This window comes from Hemicordylus capensis, chromosome 3, assembly GCF_027244095.1.
Source record: "Hemicordylus capensis ecotype Gifberg chromosome 3, rHemCap1.1.pri, whole genome shotgun sequence".
NCBI lineage: Eukaryota > Metazoa > Chordata > Lepidosauria > Squamata > Cordylidae > Hemicordylus > Hemicordylus capensis.
In genome coordinates this window covers 197,354,664-197,381,780 of record NC_069659.1, presented here as the reverse complement: position 1 = coordinate 197,381,780, position 27,117 = coordinate 197,354,664, and the positions used below count along the sequence as shown (strand labels likewise).

General features: G+C 42.9%; 1 protein-coding gene across 12 annotated transcripts in view; it reads left to right on the top strand.

The window, feature by feature from the left end:
• Window positions 1-20,722, top strand: part of USP54 (ubiquitin specific peptidase 54) — a 188,222-nt gene extending 167,500 nt beyond the window's left edge. For 11 of the 12 annotated variants that reach the window (XM_053306831.1, XM_053306834.1, XM_053306833.1 and 8 more), the window contains 4 exons: window positions 2,340-2,458; window positions 6,872-7,009; window positions 15,383-15,572; window positions 19,196-20,722. In XM_053306831.1, the coding sequence (XP_053162806.1) occupies window positions 2,340-2,458; window positions 6,872-7,009; window positions 15,383-15,572; window positions 19,196-19,827 (1,079 nt within the window). In that variant the 3' untranslated portion in view covers window positions 19,828-20,722. The remainder of the gene's footprint in view (window positions 1-2,339; window positions 2,459-6,871; window positions 7,010-15,382; window positions 15,573-19,195) is intronic. The other variant, XM_053306841.1, reaches the window with a different exon arrangement.
• The last annotated feature ends 6,395 nt before the right edge of the window (window positions 20,723-27,117 follow it).

Sequence of the window (27,117 nt, the reverse complement as noted above, 5' to 3'; positions counted from 1 at the left end):
CTTAAGATATAGTGACTAAAACTCTATGCAGTATTCCAAATGTAGTTGCACCATAGATTTGTATAAGGGTATAATAGTATTAGCATTCTTATTTTCAATCTCCTTCCTAATGATCCCTAGCATGGAACTTGCCTTTTTTACAGTTGCCATGCAAGTTGATACTTTCATTGAGCTGTCCACCACGACCCCAAGATCTCTCACCTGGTCAGTCACTGACAGCTTAGACCACATCAGTGTTAATGTGAAGTTGGTTTTTTTTCCACCCCACCCAGTGTACATCACTTTACACCTGCTTACATGGAACCACATTTGCCAAGGGAGCAACAACAGGAGAGAGAGCATGCCTTCATCTCTTGTCTCTGGGCTTCTCAAAAGCATCTGGTGGGCCACTGTGTAAAGCAGGATGCTGGACTAGATAGGCCTTGGGCCTGATCCAGCAGGGCTGTTCTTATGGCTCTGCTGGGTTAGGGTGACTTTTTTTTACTTGGTATTCCATTAGGGTGCACTAGGTTAAACATTGCTGAGAGGCAGTTGTCTGAACCTTGTGTACTTTCCCCCTTGCTTTGGTTTTCTTTAATCAGGTGTTTCTGATCAAATACCTACCTATGGTAGTCAATAGGGCATTTCCAGATGTCAGTTTATCCTAACATGAATACATATTGCTACACAAGATTTTTCCAGGGCATCCAGATGACATCAAAAGACATCATGCTATTCCTTAGCTCCGTCTGTTGGCCATTTGCTGACACTCCATGAAAAACCCATCAGTTTGAAATACTACATTTAAAGCCTTATTTAAAGCCTCATCTGGATTTTGGGGTGGATTTCCACCCCCAGGTGCATAAAGGTGTGTAAACAAGCAATTGTATAATTCTGTGCTCCCAATTTAGGGCAGATGAAACCAGCCCCTTCCATAATGTCAGACCTAGTAAATCATTCAGAAGCACCTGGCTTTTCAGAAGCAGGGATTTTAACCAGCAAAACTGATGTTCTTACATGTGCAGAACAATGTTCATCTGAACCTTCCCCCAGAGAATTGTGGTGAGGGATAATGTTTTTCCCAGTGTATAGCTAGATGCAACTACATTCACAAAGGGAAGCACTGTCAACTGTGTTTGACATGGACAGAAGGCATTGGTATTGTGTGTACCCAGGATGTTTGTGCCCAGGATAGCTGACAAGAAACCAAGCAAAAAAATGTGATGATTGTGGGTGAAAGGCCTGTAGAATGCACTTGACCAGCTCCCGCATTGTCTTTAGGTCAGTCACAGCATATCCTTTCAGCTGAAATGCTGAGAACAGAGCTGTTGAAGTATGGATCCTCATTATTGTGGGTTTGAAGTGCTCCTTTTTAATAGCATAGTGCTCACATTGCCAGTGAGTCATGCAGTCACACAGGGTGCCATGCTTGGGATGTAGGGGTCACCGCTGCACTCCCCTGGAGTGAAATGTTAAATTATTGTGGGTTGTATGGCCTGAAAACGTTGGGGGCATCCAATGTAAAAAAAGTCATGACTCCGGATGAGGGTTAAAAGGGATGGTTCTTTCATGGATTGTCAGCAAATAGCCAGCAGATAGCATTAAGAAACAGTGCAATGTCCAATGTTAGAATAAATTGCCATCTGGAAATGCCCTTTTACAGACATGGGCTTACTGTTGTGTGCACCTGTGTGATTAACATCTCTGTCTATTTAATAGTGACAGAACAGTTTACTGTTGACTTCTGAAATAAGTCATAGCAGTGCTGAGTTATTACATATTTGCATTGCACTTTTAATGTTATTAGTTATGCTTGTATTTTGAGCTGTCTTGTTCCTGTTTTTAATAGGGAAAGGTTATTACTCATTAAACTAGTAATACAAATAAGAAGGATATGATACTTTGAACTCGCAAATGCAAAGGAATGCTCTCTTAATAGTCTTTACTCTCTTTTGGGATATGATGTAGGAAAACAAACTGAAACTTTGACAAAATTGAAATAATAGTTATGGGAAGTATAGGAATTTGAACTAAAATATAAGCCATTTAGCTCATAATTTACATGATGAAAATGAATTGTGTATATCATTACTACTACTACTACAAATATTAATACTTTGTTTTTCAGTTATGAAAGTTGTTTCTGAACCAGATGTTATATTTTGGGAAAGGAATAGTTTCAAACTGATTATAGATACCTGTCCCTTAAAGGAATACTTTGAGATGGGTTAACCTTTTGTCTCCTTGCAAAGTTTAGGTTACTGTGCTGGTCAATGGAAGCTAACAGGAATGGGGTGGGTGGAATTTACAGGTATAAGCCTAGGACTTCAGTTTAACTCCACTACCTTTCCCTCCCACAGCATCTGCAAACTTAACTACAAAGAAGTTACACAGTGGAGCTTGCATGGGCCTCTCAAAAACACCCACAGCCGAGATCGAACGCAGTCTCTATGGAGCACCAGTATCTCCAGTCTCTAAGGTGGCAAGACATTTTAAAGATGTACTGGGAGGAAGGTTGCGTTAAGAGGAATGCTTGATTTCTGCTGGAACAGAGATCAATAGCAGCATCAAAAACAGAACAGTTGTAAATCGTTTTAGACTGAGTGTTTCTCAAAATCCAGCGTTAGGATTGGAAGCAATTAGGAATGCTTGCCTGGTAGATATGCTAATAAGAGGTAGAACTAGCTACCTCTTATTTTGTAGTAGGGCATAATAAATGGTTTTACTAGTAAATCTGGAACAAACTGAGAAATCTGGAGATACATCACAGTCCGATTGCCCAGTAGGCTTTCAGCAGTATAAAACCATTCTCATACTGCTGATATATGTTCCCTACCCTAACTTACGACTGTCAGATTGGCCTAACGTATAGCCCTGTTTTAAAATATCTAACTAGTAGTATGCTAGCTGGGAGATTTAGTTCCCTGTCCCCTGTTTACCCCAGAAGGCTAAATGTGCCTGATCACACAAAAAGGAACAACTGGACTTGGACATGGTCTTCATTACTTTATGTCAGAGTTCTTCAGTCTCTGCATCCACTAATGGATCTAGATCTTAAGACTAAATTAGATGTGGTGCAGAAGATCCATAGTCAGCATCTCCCCCTGCCACCCTTTTTAAGTTGTTAAAGGCTGTGGGCAGGGTGGTATGGTGGAACTGGATCAGAACTACAACACTGTGGTTGGGGGATAACCCTTCCCAACCCCCTACCCCCCACCAGACGCACACCATTTTCCTAATTGAAATAGGGAATGGGGCCATAGCCCAGTGGTAGAGCATCTGTTTTGCTTGCAGAAAGTTCCAGCTTCAATTCCTAACATCTTCAGAAAGCGCTGGGGAAGACTCCTGCATACAACCTTAAAGAGCCACTGACAGTACTGGGCTAGATGTACAACCTGACTCTGTACAAGGCAGCTTTCTGTGTTCCTAAAATCACCCACCAAAGATGCTATTTGAAGGGAAACAAGGGGAAACATGAGAATTTCTCCATCTCTGGCTGTTTTTAAAAAGACCTCTCTGTTTTCTCAGGCTTTTAATTAAATTTAATTGATTTTATATCATTTGTTTTAATTATCCTGTTTTTATATTTTATTTTAACTTATGTACACTGCCTAGAGATGCACATGGCAGGCAGGCAGGCAGGATGGATGGATGGATGGATAAAAATTTAGGTCCTGGCAATAGCAGCATATGGCCAGGGGTAATTTTAATTGGGAGAATGGCACAGGTGGAATGGATTAACACACACACCCTCCCCCTGTGTCACAGTCCTGATCTGAATCTACTACCCTCCCCTACAAAGCTATTTAAGTAGCATATTATGATCATAGATCTTCCGTGGTATGTCTAGTTATACCAAGTGTTCAAGGCTTCATGGAATAATTAAAATACAGTGAAAACCCAGGACAAAACAGATCTTTTTTTTTTAATGTTCATTCACAGATATATATATATATATATATATATATATATATATATATATATATATATATATACATACACACACACATACACACACACACACACACACATATACATATAGTGGGAAAGAAAATAAACATAGGTGCGGAACCATTGTCCTGGCTTAGATGGTGCAAGGACCGCAATCCACAAATGTTGTCTTGGGGCTTACTTAGCCAGCCTCCATGCTTGTAACCCATTCTGTCCCTGCCCTAGGTTCTCTGGCATGCATAGAGGGCTTAGGGGAGAGGTAGGATTTTTGTATGGGAGTATGAAGAAGGGAAGAAACAGTGGGGAAACTCCTGCTGTTCCCCCATTTGTTGCCATCCAGACAGTGGGCTACTTCTCTTCTCCATCCACCAGGAGATCTTCTTGGAGATCAGGCAAAGCTTAGATTCTCAACCAGGAAGAGAGCAAAGGCAAGGAGAGACCTTTATATAGACCTTAGGGAAATGGCATCTCACCATGTTTTGAGGATGGGTAATGATGATGATGAACTTGGTTAGCCGAAGCTCTCTGGGCAACTCACAACACGACGTTAAAAAACATCCAATAAAAATGCATAAAACACAAACACTCACAACAGAAAACAAAATATACAAAATAAAGTGAACAGGTCTTCACTTGACATTTAAAGAGCAAAATAACTGTGCCAGTAGGGAGGCTATTCCATAAATGGGATACAACCACCAAAAAGGCCCACTCGCTGGTAGCTACCTGCCTCACCTCATTTGGTAGGGGCATTTGAGAGCTAGCGTGATGTAGTGGCTAGAGTGCTGGACTAGGACCGGGGAAACCCAAGTTCAAATCCCCATTCAGCCATGATACTAGCTGGGTGACTCTGGGCCAGTCACCTCTCTCTCAGCCTAACCTAGCCTCTTACTCTGCTGACCCCAAGGTTCACAGGGTTGTTGTGAGGAGAAGTCTAAGTATGTAGTAAACCGCTCTGGACTCCTTGGAGGAAGAGCGGGATATAAAATGTAAATATAAATAAATAAATTTGGAACAGGGCCTCCAAAGAAGATCTTAACGTCTGAGTTGGGACATATGGGACAAGTTGCTCTCTCAGGTAACCCGGTCCCAAGCCATTTAAAGCTTTAAAGGTTACAACCAGCACTTTGAACTGGGCCCAGAAATTGACTGGGAGGCAGTACAGCTGATGAAGCACTCTCATAATATGATCAAAGTGCCCCGTTCCAGTTAATGCAGCCCTATTTTGTACCAGCTGCAGTTTCCGGACTGTTTTCAAAAGCAACCCCACATCCAACGCGTTGCAGTAATATAAACGGGAGGTTACCAGAGCATGGGTAATTGTGGCCAAGCTATCTCCTTCCAGATAAGGTAGCAGTTGGCAAATTGGCCAAAGCTGAATGGCGCTCCGAGTCACAGAGGCTATTTGAGCCTCTAGGGACAGTATTGGATCAATGAGCACCCCTAGACTGCAAACTTGGACCTTCAAGTGGCATGCAACCCCATCTAGAACTGGCTGATGCTACATTCCATGTGGTTTAAGACCAGTAGTTATCGATATTTAGTTAGTACTGGTATAATTGGTAATCTCAAGTCAGATGGTTGTCATCCACTAGAACAAAGGGTTTGGGGTGGTGGTGGGTGGTGGAGGAGGAGTTGACCCCCTACCTGTGATCCTGGAAGGATTAGGAGAAAGATCTTAGTGACCCATCAGCACCACTTAGACTGTGTCAGACTTAACTGGCTTTTGTGTAAATGTAGAATTGATGATACATAATAGTATTCATACACACACAGCTGCTTTAGCAGGCAAGTAAGGGCCAAACTGTACATGGTGTTAAATGCATCATCTTAGAGAGGTTTGCCAAGTGATTCAGATGGGGGACTGCTGCACTGAGGAAGGGGGTATTTAACCCTTTACAGTTTTCCTGCTGAAATTGCTCACACAATTTAAGTGGCTTGCTTCAGGGTAGCCGCTTAATGGCACCGTGGGGAAGTAACTTGCCTAGGGAGCAAGAGGTTGCTGGTTCGAATCCCTACTTGTATGGAAACACCTATATCAGGCAGCATCTCATACTGCACGGGAGTTGGCAATGGTAAACCTCTCCTGTATTCTACCAAAGAAAGCTACATGGCTTTGTGGTCGCCAGGAGTCAATACTGACTTGACAGCACAACTTTACTTTAGCTGCTTCAGGAGGAATTTTCAGCAGAAAATGACACAGAAGTAAAGGATTAAATATTGCCTACCTCCACACCATTGTCCCAATCCAAATTGTGGCCCTGCATGACTGCCATTTGAGTGTAAAAACAAACCTCTGTCTACATAATGACACATTTAGCGTCACGTGTAGTTTGATCCTACATTCAGGAAGTATTTTTTGCATTTTAAGAGGTCTGTACCACTTCCAGGATAACTCCAGCATTTTCTGTATCTAAATCAATACATTTCTTTTTTGCAACACCTATACCATATTATACATTTTTTTCCTGAATTTGAAAGTTAATTATTGATATAATTTCAGAACACATTTCACTCTTGTCACACTTCAGACCACCTGCCTTTTGAAAGATGCATGAACCTTGGAGCCTGAGAAGAAAGAACAGCTTTTGTGATGAGCATTCATTTGAATTGTGTCTAGACTAGTCTCCAGTTCTAACTTGCTTCCTTGCTTTGGAGAACTTGTATTAGAATTTTAGTGGATCAAATCTAATCAAAGCATTTAAAACACTAAATATATAAGTCTCAAAAGTGTTTCAAGGCACAAAGCAGATCCTAAGGTACTTGATGACGGTAGTGGTTAATCAAAGTCTGTAATGCCCTTGTTCTGAGAAGCTGAATAAGAATGGACTTAAATGACATCCTGGTATTTACATTTAAGTAATGTTTTCTGTGGCCTCCTTTGGCTGATAATGCTATATACCCATTTTCCATCTTTCTCAATGTGACAACATCTCTGCAGGTGCCATACACCAGAAAGCATGGCAAGAAGCCAGAAGAGGAGATGTACAGTGCAGAGAACATCCGTCGCATTTCGCGTAGTCTCAGTGGGACAGTCATCGCAAACAGGGAAGAGACACTTGTCTCTTCCCATAGTTTTGTAAGTATAGGAATCAAAGAAAAATATGCTTGAGTCAGGTTTCCCCCCACCACTTCAGTCATCATTATTGCTGCTAAGTCCTAAACACAGAGGACATACATTTAAACAGCTTGCTTTGTCAGCAATTTGTAACATCTCCTCTCCATATGATGGAAAGTATGTTCCTGCTCATGGCATTGGTACATAAGGAAAACTGAGATTTGTGTCTCATTTAGATTCTTTTACTATTTGTATTTCTTCCCAAGTGAAACCACTCTGCCCTTTTTACTGCTTTCCCCCTGCAATGTTCCTTCATTTTTTTCTTCCATTATTCCCCATCCCCACCCCAGTTACCCATTTGCAGCTCAAAAGCCACATTATAAAGACTGCAAACTATCATGAAATCAGTAGTGTGCAATGTTTTGGCCATATATCCAAGGATCTGTTTTGTACAACATGAGCTAGCTTCCATTAAGCTATAAAATGTCTAATCTTTCAATCTGCATACTTACTTACTTACTTACCTACCTACCTAACTAGTCAGCCCTCAGCTGCATAGTTCAGTGACTACTCAGTTTATTGTACATCTTCTCTATGGTTGACATCCTTATGATACAATCAGTGAGTCATCTCACTTATTTTTCCAGCAAATTCATATCTCTCTCTGCAGTTTTATTATGGGTAGTTTTCAGATGATGTCTTATTTTTTGCTGTCACTGGACAGGTTTCATCCTCCATACAATAGATTATAAAGTTGTACTGAACACATTATCTTTTTGCTTACTTAGCTTTTGCACACCAGCAAAAAGTCATAACGACACTGCTTCCCTTTAATTTGTGTTAATAACATGCAGGTAATGGAACATAAAAGCTAGAAAGTAGTACCTAAAGTGACTGTTTCAAGGTCTAGCTCTGCATCTTGCTTTGTTTTAGTTTCTTATAAATACCTATCACAGTGTTTAGGTTAAAGCACTGGACAGCTTGGGATTCCCCCACTATTTTAAGGCCAAGGAAGCTGCTCCTCTGATCCCCTTCACTCCATGGATTGCTGCTGCTGCAAATTAGTGAACAGTGAGGCTCCAAAATGAGTAAATATGGAAGCTATTCACACGACCGTGCGAAAGCAGGCTAATGCAGCCCTGCTTTTGCACAGTCGTGAGAACCACTGGGCTCGTGGGCAAGCCCGGTGGTTCTCTGGCAGCTAGTAAGTGCTCCATTAACGTCGTCCTTTTGATTGTGTGTCAGCCGTGGCCGCCTGCAGCCATGGCTGACCTACTTGAGGTGGGGGGAGGGGGACCCCAGGAAGGCACCATGTACTTGTGCACCGCCTTCCTGAGGTTCAGGGGCTAGGGCACTGCGCAGCAGCACTCCCCTTCCCCCATCCCCCGGAGCTCCCCGACGGAGCTGCGGCCGGGTGTGGGAGCACCCAACTGGAGCAGCTGCTTGTCTGGGCGGCAGATCCGGCCACCCAGCAATGAGCAACTGCTCATATGTGGGGAGAGCAGGCTAAGCCCACTCTCCCCACCAAAACCCAGTCTGGCGCTTTACATGGGTCATACCTATCTCCCTCCCACTGATAGGAGTGATTTACTAAGGAGCTGAAGGGGCTCTCTCTGAGATGCTACTAAGGACCTGATGTATGTCAGGCAGGTACCCCAAGCAGAAAATGTGGTGGGACTGCCATTCTCAGAGCAGTAAGTGGTAAGCAGCATGGTGGTGTTTAAGCTCCATGCTCTATTGCTTCTGGGGATAGTGATTCCTCTTACTCTGCTGACCCCAAGGTTGAAAATGTATCCTCAGAAATGCTATGGTTAATAGAGTGAGGACCAAACAGTATGGCCCTTTTAGGTAGGAATGCCTTCCTTCAGGCGGCACCCAGAGCTCAGCTACCAGCCTGAGATTCAGTATCTCTGGAGACAGTGAATATAATTCAGAAGGGGGTGTCTGGGGTTGTATCAAAGGAATTAGCAAAGAAAGAAGGGATTTGAGCCTGAGACCTAAGCATCTTGACAGGGAGTGTGGGAAGATAATGGACAGGTTGTACTGGAATGTTTGCAGGGCAGGGGGAATCCATATCTCAAACCATTTATGCTGGAAATACTGGTCTCAGACATTTCTAGTATCATCACTTGTTAGAATGAGCCCTATAAGTCTTCAGGACATTCCTACCTCTGCCAGTTCCTCAAGGAAACAGCTACTCTACCAGTGCCCAGTTCCTTAGCATAGAACTTCACACAAGGTGTTAAAGAAACTCAGCCCACTGGAAATTTATACAAGAGATCTAGAGTCTTTGAGTTTGAGTTTGGATCACAAACACCTGTATGGTGGAGTGGTTCCTTCAGGAACGGCCAGAACCTATTCTCTTAGGGATACTGTCACTTCAGTGCCCCTAAAGTTGTTTAAAACTTCCTTTGTGAAGTAATCTATTAAGTAATTACCTCGTCAAGTATCTATATGTTGTTTCGGCTTAGAAGAATCTATTCCCATGTGTTGGCTGACGTGTCCTTGGGACACAGGATGCTCTAAGAGAGTTCTACGTTTATTCTTTCCTGTTATGCTGTGCTATTTTTGTATTCTTATCTGTAAATTTCTGTTCTGGCAAGAACTGAGGACAGTAGTATGACCCCTGTCATTTCTTAAGTGGCAAAGGAACTTTTCTTCTTGCAGGAAGCCGTCCCTGCAATTTAGATTGTAGGTGGCAGAGTTGAGATTAACTTGTCGTTTAGGAAACCATTCCAACAGTGTGGTTTAACACAGGAATGGATGACCTTAGACTCTGAATCTCTGCCTACAGTAGGAGCTACCCCTGTATTTGGGACAATTGTCCAGTGTGCATACCAGAAAGGAGATGAATGAATAAGGGAAAACTTCTTCTCATTTTGGCACCCCAGTTTTATGTAGTGTCCTATTTGTTGGTTTAGCATCCTGTAACTTTTTATATTATATGCTGTTTGATAGGGAAAGTCTTTATAAAATACTGGCTGATGTGAGGAAAATTGCTCAAAATAGTCCCATTAAGATTAAAAGGTCAAGTTAGGCATTGAAAATGATTAAATAGAAGAACTGTATGGTGAGAATCATCTTAAACATGAAGATTCTCAGTTAACGTGTAAATGTGCACCAAGATGATGTGTCCTCAGCAGGTAAAGATCTCAAGGAAGCATACTTTTCACAGAACATTGTTGAGACCTTCATTTTACACATCATCAGTGCCATTTACTGCATAGAACCTTATCCTTAGCTCTGAAGGTATATTTCAAGATTTCGGTCATCTTGACAGACCCATGCCCATAAACTGGAGGATGGTTATAAAGTGCTGGGGCTCTCCATCCAAGGAGTCTAACAGCAGAGTTCAGGTGCCTTAGTTTCTGCACTACAGAAGCAGCTCCCAGATAGAGGGAATTATTGGCACTGCACTGCACCAACTATAAAATGCCTAGAGATGGGAGGAAAATGCTCTTCAGTCCAGATAACCTGAGGGACCCATAGGGGCCTAGCTGGGTCTGTCCCTCAATCTGAGCAACTTGTCATTCAAGTAGCCATACTGCCTTGTCATGCTTCACCTCATCTTGCCTCCTTTTCTGCCTGCTCCTTAACCTGATTGCTAGCCTGCCATGCACCTTATCATTGTCTCTGATCCTGTTGGGTTCTCTCAGTGATATCCTCTAGAGCTCCATGTCCCTAGAAAAAGTAAGTGAGGGGTGAGGCTCTGATACTTGCAAAGTGTCCCTGTCATATTTTTAAAACAACAAAAGCTCTCATGGCATTTTGAAAAGTAACAGATTTATTGTAGCATAAAATTTCATGGATTAGACCCCACTTCCTCAGATTCATGATTAATCATTCATTTAAAAAAGAGAAGACCACCAAACTGCTACCTCTAAACTCCAATTTTTGTGAGCTGTGGGGAGGCCGTGTTGGGAGGCCCAGCCCTAGCTAGAAGTATTGGATGTGGGAGGAAGGGGAGGGAGGCCAAAAAAGGAGAAGAAAATATGGGCTCTTCAGAGCTCAAGAAAAACCCTACTACCCTGATTTGCCAGACAGACTGGTCTGGGAGGGCAGAGTGCCCCCTCTCTCTGGAGAAGTTCTTTGCTAGACCTGCCTTCTGATCTACTACACTATCCCTCTGTATGATCTCTGAATGAATGCCCTCTGTAGATCTCTGGAGAAGACTTTTTTTTTTACTCCAACTTGTTGCTTATTGCTTCTGAGGGTCATCATAGACATTAACTGAGGAAGACCTTTTCATCAAGGCTGTTGGTCCTTCAAATTCTTCTTAATCACCAATTCTGTCCTGGAATTGAAGATGGCATCATTTGTCCTATCTAGTCAAACTCCTGTCTGGAGCACTTCATTGATACTATGCAGTGAGCACAGTCTGTCTTTGTTCATTTCAACACTTTCTGCTCCCATTCGAGTTGGAGAGCCCTTTGAAATCTGAAAGATGAAAAAAGAATTCCAACTAGGTCCAAACTGCTCTGACATACCATTCTCCAGGGGAATTCCTGGTCTTTCCTTTTGATTCTGGGAGTTTTCCTCAGTATTTGTTTAGTGAAGAGTTCTCTGCTGGAAGAAAGCTTGCAAAAGCTTATAATCTACACTGAATCAGGTGTGAGTAGTTTTAGGAAGGTAGATAATTTCCAATAGGTACAGTTCCACCTTAATTCTTTCATTCTTTTCCCATTTTTTTTAGAGCAGAGGTTGGATTTCTATCTACTGCTGTCAGAATCTTATAAATCCATGTTTCTGCTTTGGAAGAGACTTTATGTGAAATGGCAGAGCACTAAGACTTGAAAAGGGTGTTCACACACAGAAATGTCAAATCCTGATTTTGGCATATTCTCTGTTACCAGAATAGTTGGTTTTTGCATCTATGACTGCAGTAGACTGTGAGGAAATAGATGCACCTTTGATTGCCAAAGGCAGGTATATTTGCTAATTACCATTGATGTAAATCATGGTTTCTTATTTTGGATTCGGACAATCAAAAACCATGGCTTAGGTATTGGGATGTAATTCCAAACCATGGTTAAGCATTAGATTGCCCAAGGTGATTTTCTAGAGCCTCTCTAGAAAGAATGTTTCAAAAAATTGCTGTGCTACTGCTAAGGTCCTTTTCTGGGTACTATAAGATCTCACTTATCAGTAAGGTGGGACTTGGAACAGAATTTCCCTAAAGACCTCAGTATCCAGGAAAGCTCATATGGGAAGTACCATATGTCCCTACAGATACATTCAGCCCAGGATATTTAGAAGCATACAAAAAGTCAGTGCTATTGAGCAAGATTGGGTTTAATGTGTGCTCTGTACCTGCACCTTATTTGTTTTTGTTTAATTTATTTATTTTAATGTGGCTAACAAGTTATTATAATAAAATAATTTTTTAGCAGAATTCTTCAAGGGCCTTCTTCAAGGGGACCCTCATGTGGAGTGATTTACACTGATAAAGACAAGTAGTAACCAGAATGCGGATAATGGTGGCCAGGTCTATAGTGTCAAGCCAGCTTATTTGCGTTCATTGATAAAAGGTACTTCTGGCCAGACCTGTGTAATAACTTTTCATATGGCATTCACCATTCCCTCCTCCCTTATAGTTTCCCTTAGTCATGAATTTGTCTCTATATTGGCAGGTCTCACTCATACTTTAGCAGTCTTTTGTTCGACTGGTTCCCAGGTTTGTGAGATCAGAAAGGAAACAGTAGGAGTTACGGTAAAATTATGTACATGTAAACCGTTCTCAAAGAACGATCTTATGTGTACAATCTTGTAATATCAGTCTTGAGATAGATGCAGTTCTTGATCATTTACTGTTGTTCCTTTGAATCATTATTTAACATTAAAAAGAGGTGGATCTGGATCTCAGCTCATTGATGCTAGTTGATTTTCTCTGCCCTTATTTCTTTCTTACTGTTTGCGTCAAAATCAGAGTCAGCTAAGAAGTGGAATTCCTCCCGTCTTCTCCTGTTCTTCAGTGGTTTGGCCAATTGTGGGCACTGCCATATTGAGGGGCCTAAGGCTAATGGGAGAAAAGGGCCTAAGTATAAATTTCTTATTGCAAAATAAATTATGAAGTCAAACATTTATTTACATACTTATTTGGATATATATATGTAAAATTGTCAAGTTTTACTCTTCCTACACTCAATTCCTCAAAGTGGGTAAATCTATAAGTTTCTCTATTGTATCTCCATACACAAAAAATATTCTGTCAATTTGTACATATGTATGTACTTGTCACAGATTGTCTCATAACTACATGACTTTTCACTTCTCAGTATTTAGGTTAGCCTTAAGCGATATCAGGAAACGATAAGGTGTGCAAAGCTCCAGTTTTAGAGAACACACCACTTGATGAGTTCATGTTTACCAGGATTTTGTATTGACAGTATTAAATATGAGAACTCAAGAGACAAAGTTTTTTCTGAAGGTTCTAGTTTACTTCTATGTATCTCCTAGTGCAATATATATAAAATATAAAACATAGGCAAAACATATAAGATATCAACATATAAATTGATTACAAAAGGCTATTCATGAAAAGTAATTTCAAGGATCGTTAGTACTTACAAACCGCAAAAGAAGAGTCAGGTGAGATTCTAAAAGCATCTTAACTCTGCATTTGGGTCTGTGCTTTTTTATCCTAAAATTTCTCATAGCCATACAGAAATCATAACTTAATGAAATATCTCAGCATTCCAAGCCTCTCTTAATAGGAAAGCTCATGATGTAGAACCTTCCATTGTTCTGTGATTACTCTAATATAGAATCAGTGGCCTAAGAAGCCCTGTAACGGCCCGTACTCATGAGATCCCGCCTGGCACCAAAGCCCTCCACCACTGTGCCAAGTTCCCCTGCTCCCTTCCATTGTCATGGAGGTCAGCACTAGCTCCTCTGAACTGCCCCCACCTTGCCGCCCCCGCCTCCTGCCGCCACTGTCATCACCTCTGGCCACTTCCTCCTTCCTCTTCCTTCCTCTGTTGCTCCTTCATGCCTGACTCTTGCAGCGAGTGGGCAGATGGGCTGTTTCCTCTCTCACCCAAACAAGAAACATCCCATCTGCCCTTTCTCTATGGAAGAGCCAGCCAGGAAGTGGCAGTGGGCATGCACAGCCCACCCACCCACTCACTGCTGCAAGAGCCAGACGCAAAGGGGCAGAGGCTGGAGGAGGCCAGAGGTGATGGCTGCAGAGGAGGCAGAAGAAGAAGGGAGGAGGCAGTGGCAGCAAAGCGGGACAGCACAGGCAGCCTAGCACCATCCTCCACGTAATAGTGAAGGGGAGTGGGGGGCTTAGCAGGGCAGCAGGGACAAGAAGTGAGGAACTTCAGCAGCTCCTCAAGAGCAGGCAGCTTGTGTTCTTTGAGCAGATAATTACAGTTACAGCCCTGTATATAATTATCCCTCTTCATATTGAGATAAATTCCTTCACTAATGTTTGAAGAGCAGAGCAGCCCAAATAGCTTACCTGAAGAACTATCTGGTTCAGGAAACACCTGAAAACATTGGGTTTCAGGTGGAAAGAGTACAGGTAAGAAGGCAATCTTTTTCAGAGTTGAAAAGAAAGAAGGAAAGATGGGGTGATTTTATTCTCAGTCTCCATGACACACTTACATTGCTCAGCTGTTATTTCAGTTTAGAATGGAAGGTTAAAGTAGGGCCTAAAAATAGGAGGGAACTAACCCCACAGTCTTATTAGCTTGTTAATCCAGTCCTAAATGAAGGTTTTTCTCATTTCCGATCACATACCAGATTTAAAGTTTTGTATTGGTAGAGCTAAAACAGAAGCATTCTTACTTACCTGGAGGCAATTAATTGCATATGCTAGATACCTTAATAGAGCAACATCACGGGCGCAGGGGGCGGGGACTACATATATCTGTGAATGGCACATGATATCCATACTTCAGCTAACCTTTGGAGATCATTTGTGCTCTCAATGGCTGATATGCAGATTAAGTTGCTACTCAGGAGTTACTCTAAAGGGCTACTTAATTTTAGTAGGACATCCATCAACTGATTTAGTCAGGATGTCGGCCATTGTTATGCTAGTCCCCTTGTTCAGCCTGCTTCATTTAAAATTATGATATTGTTTTTGTAGTCTTTAATATACATCTTGGTGTATTTTATTTATTTGAGATATTAGTTTCAATTTTTCACATCCATGCCTATATATAAATTATGTTGCACTGGATTTTTCAGCTCTGTATGTTAAAATAAAGTCTTTGCAAATAAACAAACCCTGGAAAGTGTATATTTCTCTTTCATAGGCAGATGGGGGCCCTTGTTCTAGTGACTTTACCTAGTGATCTCTGTCTTTCCTGCACTCCTGCACCTGTTTGCCCAGTTTTCCCCAGTTCTGTGTTTAATCATCATTTTCTGTTCTCCTTTTATCAAAAGGAAATGTCCAATAAGAGGAAAATGCCAATGGAAGCCAGGCACCGTTCTTCCAGCACCACTTCCCTCACTTTCCCTCTCGATTCTCCTCCTGTGTTACCCTTTGATCCCCAGCACTATTCAACCCAACTGCAGCACCTCTCCCATGATGCACCAGTGCCTAGCATGGTGGGCAAGACACATAGACAATCAGGTAACCACTGGGCTCTTTGACCTCCTGTGTGATGGGAGAGTAAACATGTGGCTCTTCCTCCTCCTGTTGTGCTACAGCTTTCTGGGCTTGCCTGTGATAATACTTGGATTCCTTCAGCTGCTTGAAATGATAAATGCCCCTTTCCTTCGTGCATTGTAATTATCATTTTAAATGTGTGCAAAATGAGACAGTCAACACTGATAGAATCCAAGAAGTTCACTTTTTAGCCTATAAGTTTATTAGCCTTCTTGTACACTGAGCAGCATGTCAGGAGATGGCTATGACTAGCTTGCTTTGGTCTTTGTTACTTCATGTACTAGATAAAGACTTGTTCATTTTGATGTAGAAGAGAGGAATGGAGAGTTCCAGCCATTCTCCCCAACCCCACTTACCCTCCCCATCCCCTATCTCTCCATCCAACTGTGAGATTTAAAAACAGTGGCGCAAGGGCTAGTGCCAGGCATGTGTTTCCAAACCTGGCCCTCCTCCACCCCACTGCCCGCACCCGGCTCTTTTTGGAGCAGGGTATTGGAAACATTTCGCTTCTTCCCCACAGCGCTGGAGCTACTTTCAGGAGGCAAAGGATGGATAGAATCCTCCCACAGGGTTATCTGGACTGCCAAGTGTGAGGAGGGCTGTTCAGTGTTGTCCCAAGTGCCACACTTTACCCTTCCCAAAGAAATGAATGGCAGTCGTTAACTAATGTGGTAGGATGTAAAGGCTTGCATTTATGAGTGAAAACTGGTCACCCCAGTGTTTAGGATGAAAAGCAGGACTTGCCCCTTTTCATCTATATTCCAGATTTCAGTCTGCTGAGTTTTAGGCTGAAATTAAATGAGCATCATAGAAAACTAAACTGATCCTATATATGCATGAACCATTGTATGCAGGGCCCCCTCTGGTGTCCAGTTACTTAGTTACACGAGAGTTTGACATAATGTTGTTGGCACGTCTCTTAAATTTGCTGGCTGCATGTGAAATCTTGCAGTATTTCAGTCCCTTTTGGTGTAGTGATATCAACATTAACATTGCAGTTTTGAGACCAAAACTGGCAGTGCAACTTATTACATTGACATTGCATAAATCATATCATTACTGCAAAAGCAGTTGCCTTATAGATAATCTCTCAGAATATTGTCCAGGTACTTCACAAGTATTTATCAATCAGCAGTGACCCTTCTAGTTTCCTGTTCTTTCAGTTTGGTCTTTGCAGCCTTATCCTTTACATGTTTATTCTGAAGCAAGTCCTACTGTGTTTGGGGCTTACCTTCTTGTAGGAGTGCTCAGGATTGCAGCTTTAATAACAGTAGTATTGTAACTTAAGATGGTACTGCCACTTCCAGTTTTAAAGCCTGCGCCTTAAGGACCAAATTCTTAACTGAAAGACTTAAGGACATGTGGTGCAACACACCAAGCAATGCTATTGTGCAAATTCCACTCACATCAACAGATACATCATGTCATTTTAAACAATGTATCTGTTGAAATGAATAGAATTTCCACAATAGCAGTGCTGGGTGGATTGTGCCACATGTTGCATAGCAGCAGTGCTCAGTGGATTGTGCCTGTAGGCCCTTACTGAGTTTATTGCTCTGCAAACAGATTAACTCCATCATTTCAGTCAAATGGGTGTGCCTATAATGCTGCTTACTATAGCATACAGTGTTGGGTCACAGGTCTTATAGCACTCTTAGAGTCTGTTCTTTTAAGTGCCCCTGAAATATAAGCAAGCGATGTTTTCATATAATGGGAGGCCTCTGCCAAAAAATGTCTGTCCCCCAGGCTTTGTTGGTGTGCTTGCCTATCAACCTTGTCTATCCTTTCAAAGTTCATTGAGAGATGCTTATTCTTGTCCACATGGTAGCAAACCAATTCAGCAAAAGAGCAATTTATCCAGCTCGGAAGGCAAGACTTGTAAACTCCGTACTCCTTCTGGAAGGGAGTTTCCTCCCAGTTTCAGCCCTGCCTTCTGGCAGGAGATCAAGGTCTCTTTGTGGCTCCTCATCCTTTTTTCTGGAGCCAAAACAGTTGAGTTACAACTTCTCCAACTGAACTTGCTCAGTCCCTTTTCTCCCTTCCAAAGTGGTTTAGGCAGAGGAGAGAATGCAAAGAACCAGGGAAAGGTAAGTCAGGCCTGAGTGCCCCCATCCAGCCAACGCTGCAGCAGTCTCACTCACCTCATTTTCAGCAGAAATGGGGCAGTGCCCTGTCACCTGGACATATTTATTGCTAACGTACACACACCAGCACACCTTCTGGTCTTGTTCCCTGTGATGGGTTTTTTAAAAAGGATCCACTTGGCAAAGTGGAAATCCCATGCAAGATATAATCTGAAGACTACTCCAAGACTGGTGGCCATACTGTGTTGGCCAAATTTCTTCCATTCAGGCTGCCTCAAGGACCTGTTGGAGAGCCTGATGGGGATAGGTGAAATCTTCTTGTGGGATACAGAATCCCTAGTTTTCCCAGCAGTCACTGAAGGGTATATCTTCTCTCGGAGTTTGTCAGGTAAATGTGGTGCCTGGTAGAGAAGGCCATCGGCTCCACGCTCACCAAGGAGCAGGAGTGAAGAGAATGTCATCCCTGTAAGAAAGCCATGTATTCTCAAGGGCGGGGTGGTGGGGGGTACTGGAAATGTCAATGCTCTCTTTGCTGGGAAGCTGCCTCGCTCAGAGCAAAAGATGGCACACTGAGTAGTCCCAGTCAGCAACTCCAGGGGACCAAGGAAGCGGCTCAGGCACACTAGCGAGGGTGTAGAGTTGGTTCAATGGGAGTAAACCATCTTTAGCTCCTTTCCACAACCAACCACTGGAAAGGGGAGTTATTTCTGAGGCTTGACTTGGGCAGTCATGGCTAGGTGCAAAGAGAGAGAGCCAGAGCCAGCACAGAATTCCAGGCTGTCTGAGGAGTTCCTAACAGGGATGGAGAAGGAGGAAGGGGAATATTTAAATATTCAGGCAAGGACTACTTCCTATCTGTATTCAGCCACAGTAGAGGGCTTTCCAGTTTTGCCAGCCAAGGCAGTTTGCATCTTGTAATGAGTAGAGGAGGATGTGGTGAACCACTAGAGCCGGCACTGCCAGCCCTCCTACCCAGTGAACAGCAAGGAATGGTACCCCAAGTCAGCTTCCCTTTTGCACACAACTAATGAAGAAACATCTTGCAAGGGGGAAAATCACTCCCCCCACCCCACCCTACAAACAGCAAAACCAAAGTCTTAGGAACAAGAGGCCCAAATTTGAGGGATCACTTTTGTTCTGTGTGCTCTTGAAGGAAATGGGGTGGGGGCATTAAATGGAGACTATATCAAGCAACACACAACCCTAAGGAAACCACTCAGGGTGTGCTTACATGGAGAAATATATACTGTATAAACAGTAAGATTATGGATTTTCTCTAGGAAGTCGGGGGCTGTTTTCTACAGTGGTAGATATATAAAAGGTACATCTGCAGTAGTAGATGTATAGAAGCACCACCAAACAGGAGTGGTGGAGATGCTTAATTCTTATGGACTCAGACTCCTTTATTACTAACTCTCTAGATAAAACAATTAACATACATTATTTTTGTCTTGGATGTTGGGAAAACACAAGTATTAATGTTTTATTTTTACTTTTTATCAGGAAATGAGAAGAACATCCAGAAAATTCTGGCTGTGCCTGACTGGAGTGAAACTTTCCAAGGTGAAGGCAACCGAGGTGTGGCATTGAGCTATGGGACCCTCACTTATAAACAGCAGGGCCCTCCTTCTCTAGGGCAGAGATCTCTTCTTCATAAGCATTTAGGAGGTGAAAAAACATCAAGCACCTTTGACCATTGGCTGAAGATGAATCGCTCTGCCAGACAAACAGCAACACTGCCAGAAAAACGAACAGTACATTGGGAATATGCTGCCCAGCCAAGCAAGGGATCTCAAGAATATCTACTCCAGCAGTCATTACAGCAAGGAAAACATCAGGCTTGTGACTATAGGCCAGCACTTGGTGTCAGTTATAGTACCTTATGTAGACCACAAGAGTCTTCAGATGGCTTTCAAGGTTGTCCTGTGCCTCCCCCTCATGCTAAACCTCCAGGTCCAAGGAGGCTAGATATGCCACCAGATGAAGACTGGCGGCAGAATAGCTACATCCCTCAGCCAGGAGCAAGGAGAATGTTTCCAGTGCGCATGACAGATGGAACTTACTCATCCAATTCTGAGGCACATCGTAAGATGCTGGTCCGGGCAGCTGCTGCCTCTATGTACAGCGGCTGGTGAGCTCTCCACCTTCAGACATGATTGTTCCCTTATGAAACAGGTTGTCTGAACTGTAGTTACTGAAATGCAGATGATAACCAGACGGCAAGCTTTTTTCAGTCAGTGTCTATGCCTGGCTTGTCTTTAAAAATAGCTATACAATAAGTGGAAGCTAATTGCACTGTGTTTCTTTCCTGATGAATCACTGTCTGTGGGGAACTTTTCAGCAATTCCATTCCAAGCCTCTCTCACAGGAAATGGTTTAACGCTTAGTAGCAATGGAAGGAGAACAAGATTTGCATATGGATTGAAAATGAAATCCTCTGTTGACAGCAAGTTGTATTTTAAAAGACCAAGTCATGTAAAGTGGCACTAGTAAACCCATAAGCCAACCCACTACTCAGTTTTGAGTTGTTAGATGGTTTGGGGGTGGGGGGCTGATAGATTTTCCAGAGTCCCCCAAGTTTTTCTTTAAAATGGCAATACTTATGGATTAATAAGGCAAATGTATACTTTTTGTGCTGAAATGTTAGGCACAGATGATTACTGTAGGTGCTAGTGAGGAAGTGGAAAGAAGGCATAGCTCAAGCATAAAACAAGCCGCCTTCCACTTTTTCAAGGCAGACTAACAGTGCTTTAGATAGCAAAGACTGTTAAGACTGCACATTTAATTATAACATTGTACACACAAAATCACTTTAACTATTTTAGGGTCAAACATACTTGCCTTTGTAAGTATTTTTCAAATAAATCTATTAAATAGTTATATTTATTGGGTGGTGTATGAATTGCTTTTATGTTTTTCATATAGTCAATCCAAAACCTGACAGATAATTATAGTTCTTGTACACTCATTGGCTCTTACCTCTGTACACATCATTTTTCTCTTCTTGTGGCATTAAACATATCATCTGGCTCCTACAATCCCTCCTTGTCTAGATCTACCAAAAATAATCTGACATGCATTCTGTGACCAAATATGCTACATCATCGTCATTATCATAATTTTATTTAGTCTTTGATCAGCATAAAATACAACTTTTTTAATTAAAAAAGGTAACGTGGAGCTGCTTTGTTTTAAGATGCAACCAGGAGCTCGTTCCTCTGATCCTAGACACACACACACACACACACACACACACACACACACACACACACTCTGTCTTGGTTCAAACATAACAGGAAACCAGAGGTCCCTTCACCTCCAGTTTCCTAACCCAAATGTCCAGTTTTGAGGAAATGGAGTTTGCGGAGGAAAGCAACATGCAGTTTCCCTAACCAAACTCCATTCTGAACCTTCAGTCAGTGTGAAGTTTCACAGCTGCAAACTCCATATCTGTGGTGTCAGCATTACATCCAAATGCTGGCACTGTAGTCTGGGCCCCATGGAATCAGAGTTGAGGGAAGAATCCCTCACTATGGCCCGATTGGAAAGAAGGAAACCCTCACAGCCAGCTCCGCCGCCTCTCTGCAGTCTCACTTACTGCAGAGAGGCAGCTATCCCCAATCTGAATGCAGATGGGAGAGTAAGGGGAGGGGATACGGAGCCGCAGGTCCATTGGACCCGTGGTTCCATATTATTTCTGAACCAGGTCAATGGAGTATGTAAGCTGAAGGTTTATGACAGAAGACGTGCACTTGTTAAAAACAAACATTGGGAACCCTGACTTACAAGATGTTCCAGAAAAATTATGTCAATTTTTTGACAAATTTTTTGTGTTCTGTCAATTTTGGTAAATTTGTATGTCACAAAATCAGCTCCAGAACCTGAGACAGGGGCGTAACGATAGGGGGGCAGGCAGGGCATGTGCCCTGTGCGCCACTTTGGTGGGTCACGTGGCGGGGCGCCAAAAAGTGCCACGACCCCCCCAATCCCCCCTGGATCGCGTGGTGGGCGGCGGCGGTGGTGGATCACCGAGTGCAGCAGAGCGACGCCGAGGCCTGCCGTCTGGCCCGGCGTCGCTTCCCAACTGCACAGGCGTGCCTGCGCAGTTCATAGAATGAACTGCGCAGGCGCGCCTCACAGTTGGGAAGCGACACCGGGCCAGACGGCAGGCCTCGGCGTCGCTCTGCTGCACTCGGCAATCCGCCGCCACCGCTGCACTCACTCCCGCCGCCGCCCGCCACCGCCGCGCTCACCGCCACAAGCCATGATCAGGGCCCACAATGACGATCCGCCGCCGTGCTCACTCCGGACAGGGCGCAGGTATGGGGGGGGGTGCAATTTCAGGGGCAGAGCTTGCCCTGGGCGCCGTTTTCCCCAGCTATGCCTCTGACCTGAGATGAGCTTCATGACATGTGAAAGTACAGTATGAAGATGGCTGGTGCATGTCAGAATTGTACAGGATCTTTTTGCTAGATTTCATTGTCCAGTAATAAGATTCACTCTTCCTCCTGCAAGTGGAATGGGCCTCTGCATGCAAGTAGGACTCTCCATTTTGTACGCACAGGTACAAGTAGGGCTGCTATGAGCCTGTGTGCTTTTTCTCCATAGATGTATCTGAACTGGCCACTTGCAGAAGTTCACCAGAGTGTCAGACTAGAGCCAAGGAGGCCTAGGCTAGAATCTCAGCTCAGCTATGAAACTTCCCAGTCTTTTAAAACACAATTAAGCTGTGCGTTCATGTGTTACACATTAAAATTAACACATCCCCATTTTACTAATTAAGATGGAGACTTGCTTAACATGAGCAGGAAATTCATAATTGAGCTAAAGATTTCAAACAAAAACTGTCTAGTTCTAGCTTATGCTCTTCTTCATTATGCTACACCAACTCTCATTCAATTCAGTGCTGCCACCTGTGGCTGTTTTATTCTAATACTAGTGCATCTCACTGGCAGAATTTCAGTTGTGAGAATTTCTGAGGTAATGTATGTGGATCACTTCTGAGAAGCCCTCAAGAAGAAGAAATCCATATAAGTTCTCGATATGACAATGATTATTATAAAGTGTAGGATATGTATTCCCATTCATTAAAAGAGACATATCCCAGATGACTTTTCTTTAACTGGACCCATTTCTTTTGGAGGAATAATATATAAGCTTTAAAGTCTATCAAAAGCAATCCCTTTACCTTGTGTCTCTCCCTCCCCCACACACCGCCATTTTTTGCACTTGTTCATAGCACTAAATAGTGCTCCCTCCCCTCCACACACTTGGTTAATTTATTCTTTTTTATTCACAATAATGATCCCAGTCAATCAGGGAACTTATGGTAAATATGATGATCTCACGGTGCGCCATAGCCAACCACAATGGGCTGGGTAACAATGTTACTAAGGGTGAAAGAGGCTAAGCAAGAGTGAGGGTAATGCTTCCTTCTGGATTGGTAATGGGAGTGATCTCAGCCAACTGGATTACCCGTGTCCTTACTCCAAAGGGACTGCATGTCATCTCCCTTTTGTTGTGACTCCTGAACGTTGCCAAAAAAGGTTTGCTAAATGTATCTCCTCCCTTTAGCCCTTGTAAATATATACCCACACACTCATGCTTGGGCCTGACTGACTCTCAGGAGTATCAAAACTGATGAGGACTGTTCTTTGCCATCTAAAAAACTAGCAATTCCCACAATACCCCAGTTAGTAGGAAGAAAGTTTTGATCAGAATGGGGAGGTGTACCCCTAAAATAATTAAGGTATTTATACCAACCTATAAAGCTGCAAATAGCAATACATGTTGAAAAGCTTGAAAAACTGAACATTTGTCCTTCTCTCTTTTATAGCACATGACCTGAAGTGCACTCCAAATAGATTAAGGTACAGCCACCTAATGGTACAGTGGGGAAATGACTTGATTAACAAACCAGAGGTATTGTGAACTACACCTGGTTTCGCACTCTGTACATGCTCAGAGGGAAAGAGGCAAAGTCACATCATACACAAACTGAATTGGTTCTTGGAGATGGTGACCATGTAGGATCTGGGCGCACAAACAGAGATAGAGAGAGACACACTCAGAAAGTTCAGTGGGCTTTATTATAGAAAGTTGCTCATCAGGATAAAATAATCCACATTAAAAACATGTTTCCGATTCAAAGTGTAGTGTAATGTGCCTAACTAACATATGTGTGTGCAATCAGTAATTATAGCTATCTAATAATTAACAAATCCTAATAAAACATTTAGAGAGAAGCAGAGAAAGAAGGAAGAAGGGAGGGCTTAGGAGAGGGGTGGCAGTGATTAGTAGGGAAGAAGGAAGAGGGATCCAAGGCTTGTGGAGCAGCATATTACCAGGGTCAGAGGCTTGAGAGGTGGGGCTTTCAGCTGAAGGAGAGAGGCTGTAGCTGGGAACAGCGGCTTGGGAGCGATGCAATCTTCTAGCAGTCAAGCAGGCTGGTCAAGCAGGCAGTTTGCTCAGAGCAAGGCAGAGAGTGAGAGTACCATGGCTGGGGAAGTCTTGACTTCTCACTGTGCAGCAGAAGTCACAAACAGTCCCTTCTCCCTGGAAAGAGTTCCTGCCTCTAGTCCCGCGGCTTGGGCAGCAAACCCTTGGATTGCTCATGAGCAAGTCTTGCTTGTAGGCAAAAGATTGCTTATCTGCCATGTCCAGGGACGACTCCTTATAGTGGTTCTATCCTTTGATGTCCATTTGAGTCTCTTGGATCACAAAAGGTGTCCATTCCTGTTATCCTCCGGATATTGTCTTTTAATTATCAAAATTAGCTCAGGATATTTGGTCAGTCCAGGGTAATCTGAATCCCATCTTCTGTTATCTTGGGGAGGGGACATTCTATTTTGCCCAAAGCAAATCTGCATCTCTGAGCTGCAAATGGGCATCTTCTCTTGTCCCCAGATTTGGGGCCTGGTCCCAGAAGGTGTTAAAAGGTGGTAGTAAAATAAGAATTAAAATCTATAGGTATTTTCTTTGTGTGCATTTACCTAGAGTGGAATTTCTGTAAACAGCAGTTCAGTATCCCCTTTGGGCAGAGCAGAGCCATCATTGACAAGGATTAACATAGACTTCTTGCAACAGGAAAGAAGAGCTCAGCCTCTGGCCTCTTCCACAGACATTATCTGATAGTGATAGCATATTTTAGCATATTGATAGCTCAGGCCTAGCCCTTGTGTTTCTTTGAGTACCCGTTTCACAATACAATGCTGGATTGCCTCCTCTTTCACAGAGCAGTTAGCAGAGGCAGTCATGAGACCTGGGTGTCAGTTCACCTTGAGTTCAGGCATTTAATTGAACTCTTAATAAAATGGAATCAGACACAGGCCTGAATCCTACACAATTCTGGGTTGGTATTCTGGGTTTAATGTGGGGGGGTCCCCAACAGAGGTTGCTGGTTCGAATTCCCGCTGGTATGTTTCCCAGATTATGAGAAACATCTATATTGGGCAGGAGCGATATAGGAAAGATGCTGAAAGGCATCATCTCCCAGCACATATCCACCCTCAACACAGTACCTCCAGTGACTGTTGCTGGTGTCTATCTTAAGTTTCTTTTTAGATTGTGAGCCCTTTGGAGACAGGGATCCATCTTATTTATTTGTTATTTCTCTGTGTAAACCACCATGAGCCATTTTGGGAAGGGTGGTATAGTAATCAATAAAATAAATAATCTCATCCTGCACGGGAGGAGACAATGGTAAACCCCTCCTGTATTCTACCAAAGATAACCACAGGGCTCTTTGGTTGCCAGGAGTTGACACCAGCTTGACGGCAAACTACCTTTACTTCCCTACAAGCTGGCACGAAAGCTTAAAATCGATAGTTGTGTTGCCCAAGATACTTCAATTACCAGAAAAGCATGAGTATGTTACATTTGTTAAGGCTCAGAGCATGGCATTTTAGAGAGCCAGCATGACGTAGTGGTTAGAGTGTTGGACTACGATCGGGAAGGTCTGAGTTCAAATCCCCGTTCAGCCATGAAATTCCCTGGGTGACTCTGGGCTAGTCATGTATCTCTCAGCCTAACTTACCTCACAGAGTTGTTGTGAGGATAAACATAACCATGTACACCACCCTGGACTTCTTGGAGGAAGAGTGGGATATAAATATAAAAAATGTTAAAATAAATTTTTAAAAATCATTTCAGCAGACTCAATCCACACATTGGCTGACATTCCGTGCAGAGTAACGCAGGTGGTTTTCAACTGCCCCCACTGCTGAGGATGTCTAAAACAAAGCCCACAGCGTTGCACAGGAGTGCTCTTGCAGTAATATGTAAAATTGCACAATAGTATTTACAGTACAAGGTGCTACAGTCACTGGAAATTATGGAGATTGTGGGATTTATGCATTAGTGTGAGGCCGCTCTTGCACAACACGGTGGGCATCATTTTATGCACCCGCAGCAGTGTGGGTGGTTGAGAAATGCCCACATTAACTCTATGCAGAATATCAGCCACTGGATGGTATGGTTACATAGGGCAAGATCTGTGTATGCTGTGGGAACTTGGTGGCAGGAGCTAATCTGGGCATGGACATGGGAACGATACAAAGGGGCAACAACAAGCTTCGACATTTGTTGAATGGCAATCAAAATACACAATCTTATTTGAGGAATCAATAAAAAGGATCTCTAATTGTAATACTAGCAAACCAAATCTTAAATATGGAGAATCTGAAAGACTAAACTTGCTTGTGATAACATAAACACGAAAAAGCAATGCATTCAGCGACGACCATTTCAATGAATGGAGTAATCACAGAGGTTTTTTTTAAAGATGTGACTCCTAGCGAGTCTTCTTGATGTTATGCTAGCTGCTAACATGACAATGCTACATGGGGATGGTTCCTGAGACAGGTGGGGAGTTAACTGGCATGAGGAACTGTGAATCAGAGAAATAAGCTGGCTAGAAAAGGAGGGGATAGATAGGCAAAACACATGAACGCAATACACCTGTGCTGGAGGTGAACCAAGTGGCTAAAATTGGTGGTGGCTTCATACTGTTTGGAAAGCACAGGGATAGACTAGGTTTTGCAAGAAGATCAACACAAGAGGGCTAGGCTCCTGCTTTTACTATCATCTAGGTTGATAGCGGAAGATACTGGGATGGTGATTTTTGTAAGATGTAGACAGTTTTTGAGTGTAGTCAGAAAAACCACAATTGATGTACTCAAACATCTCTGCCACTGACCACCAGCGCTTGTGGTCAAAGACACACTTAAGGGGTCTCCAAGGGCTTCGCTTTTACTAGTAAAAGACAGGAAAGGAAAGAGAAATAGTCCCTGTTGTCAAATCAGCAGTTGTGGGAAAGGCATTCATTCATTCATTTGATTTATATGCCGCTTTTCATTAAAATAATCTCAAAGTGGTTTACAATATAATTAAAATAATGCATAACAAAAATACAAAGGTACAGATAA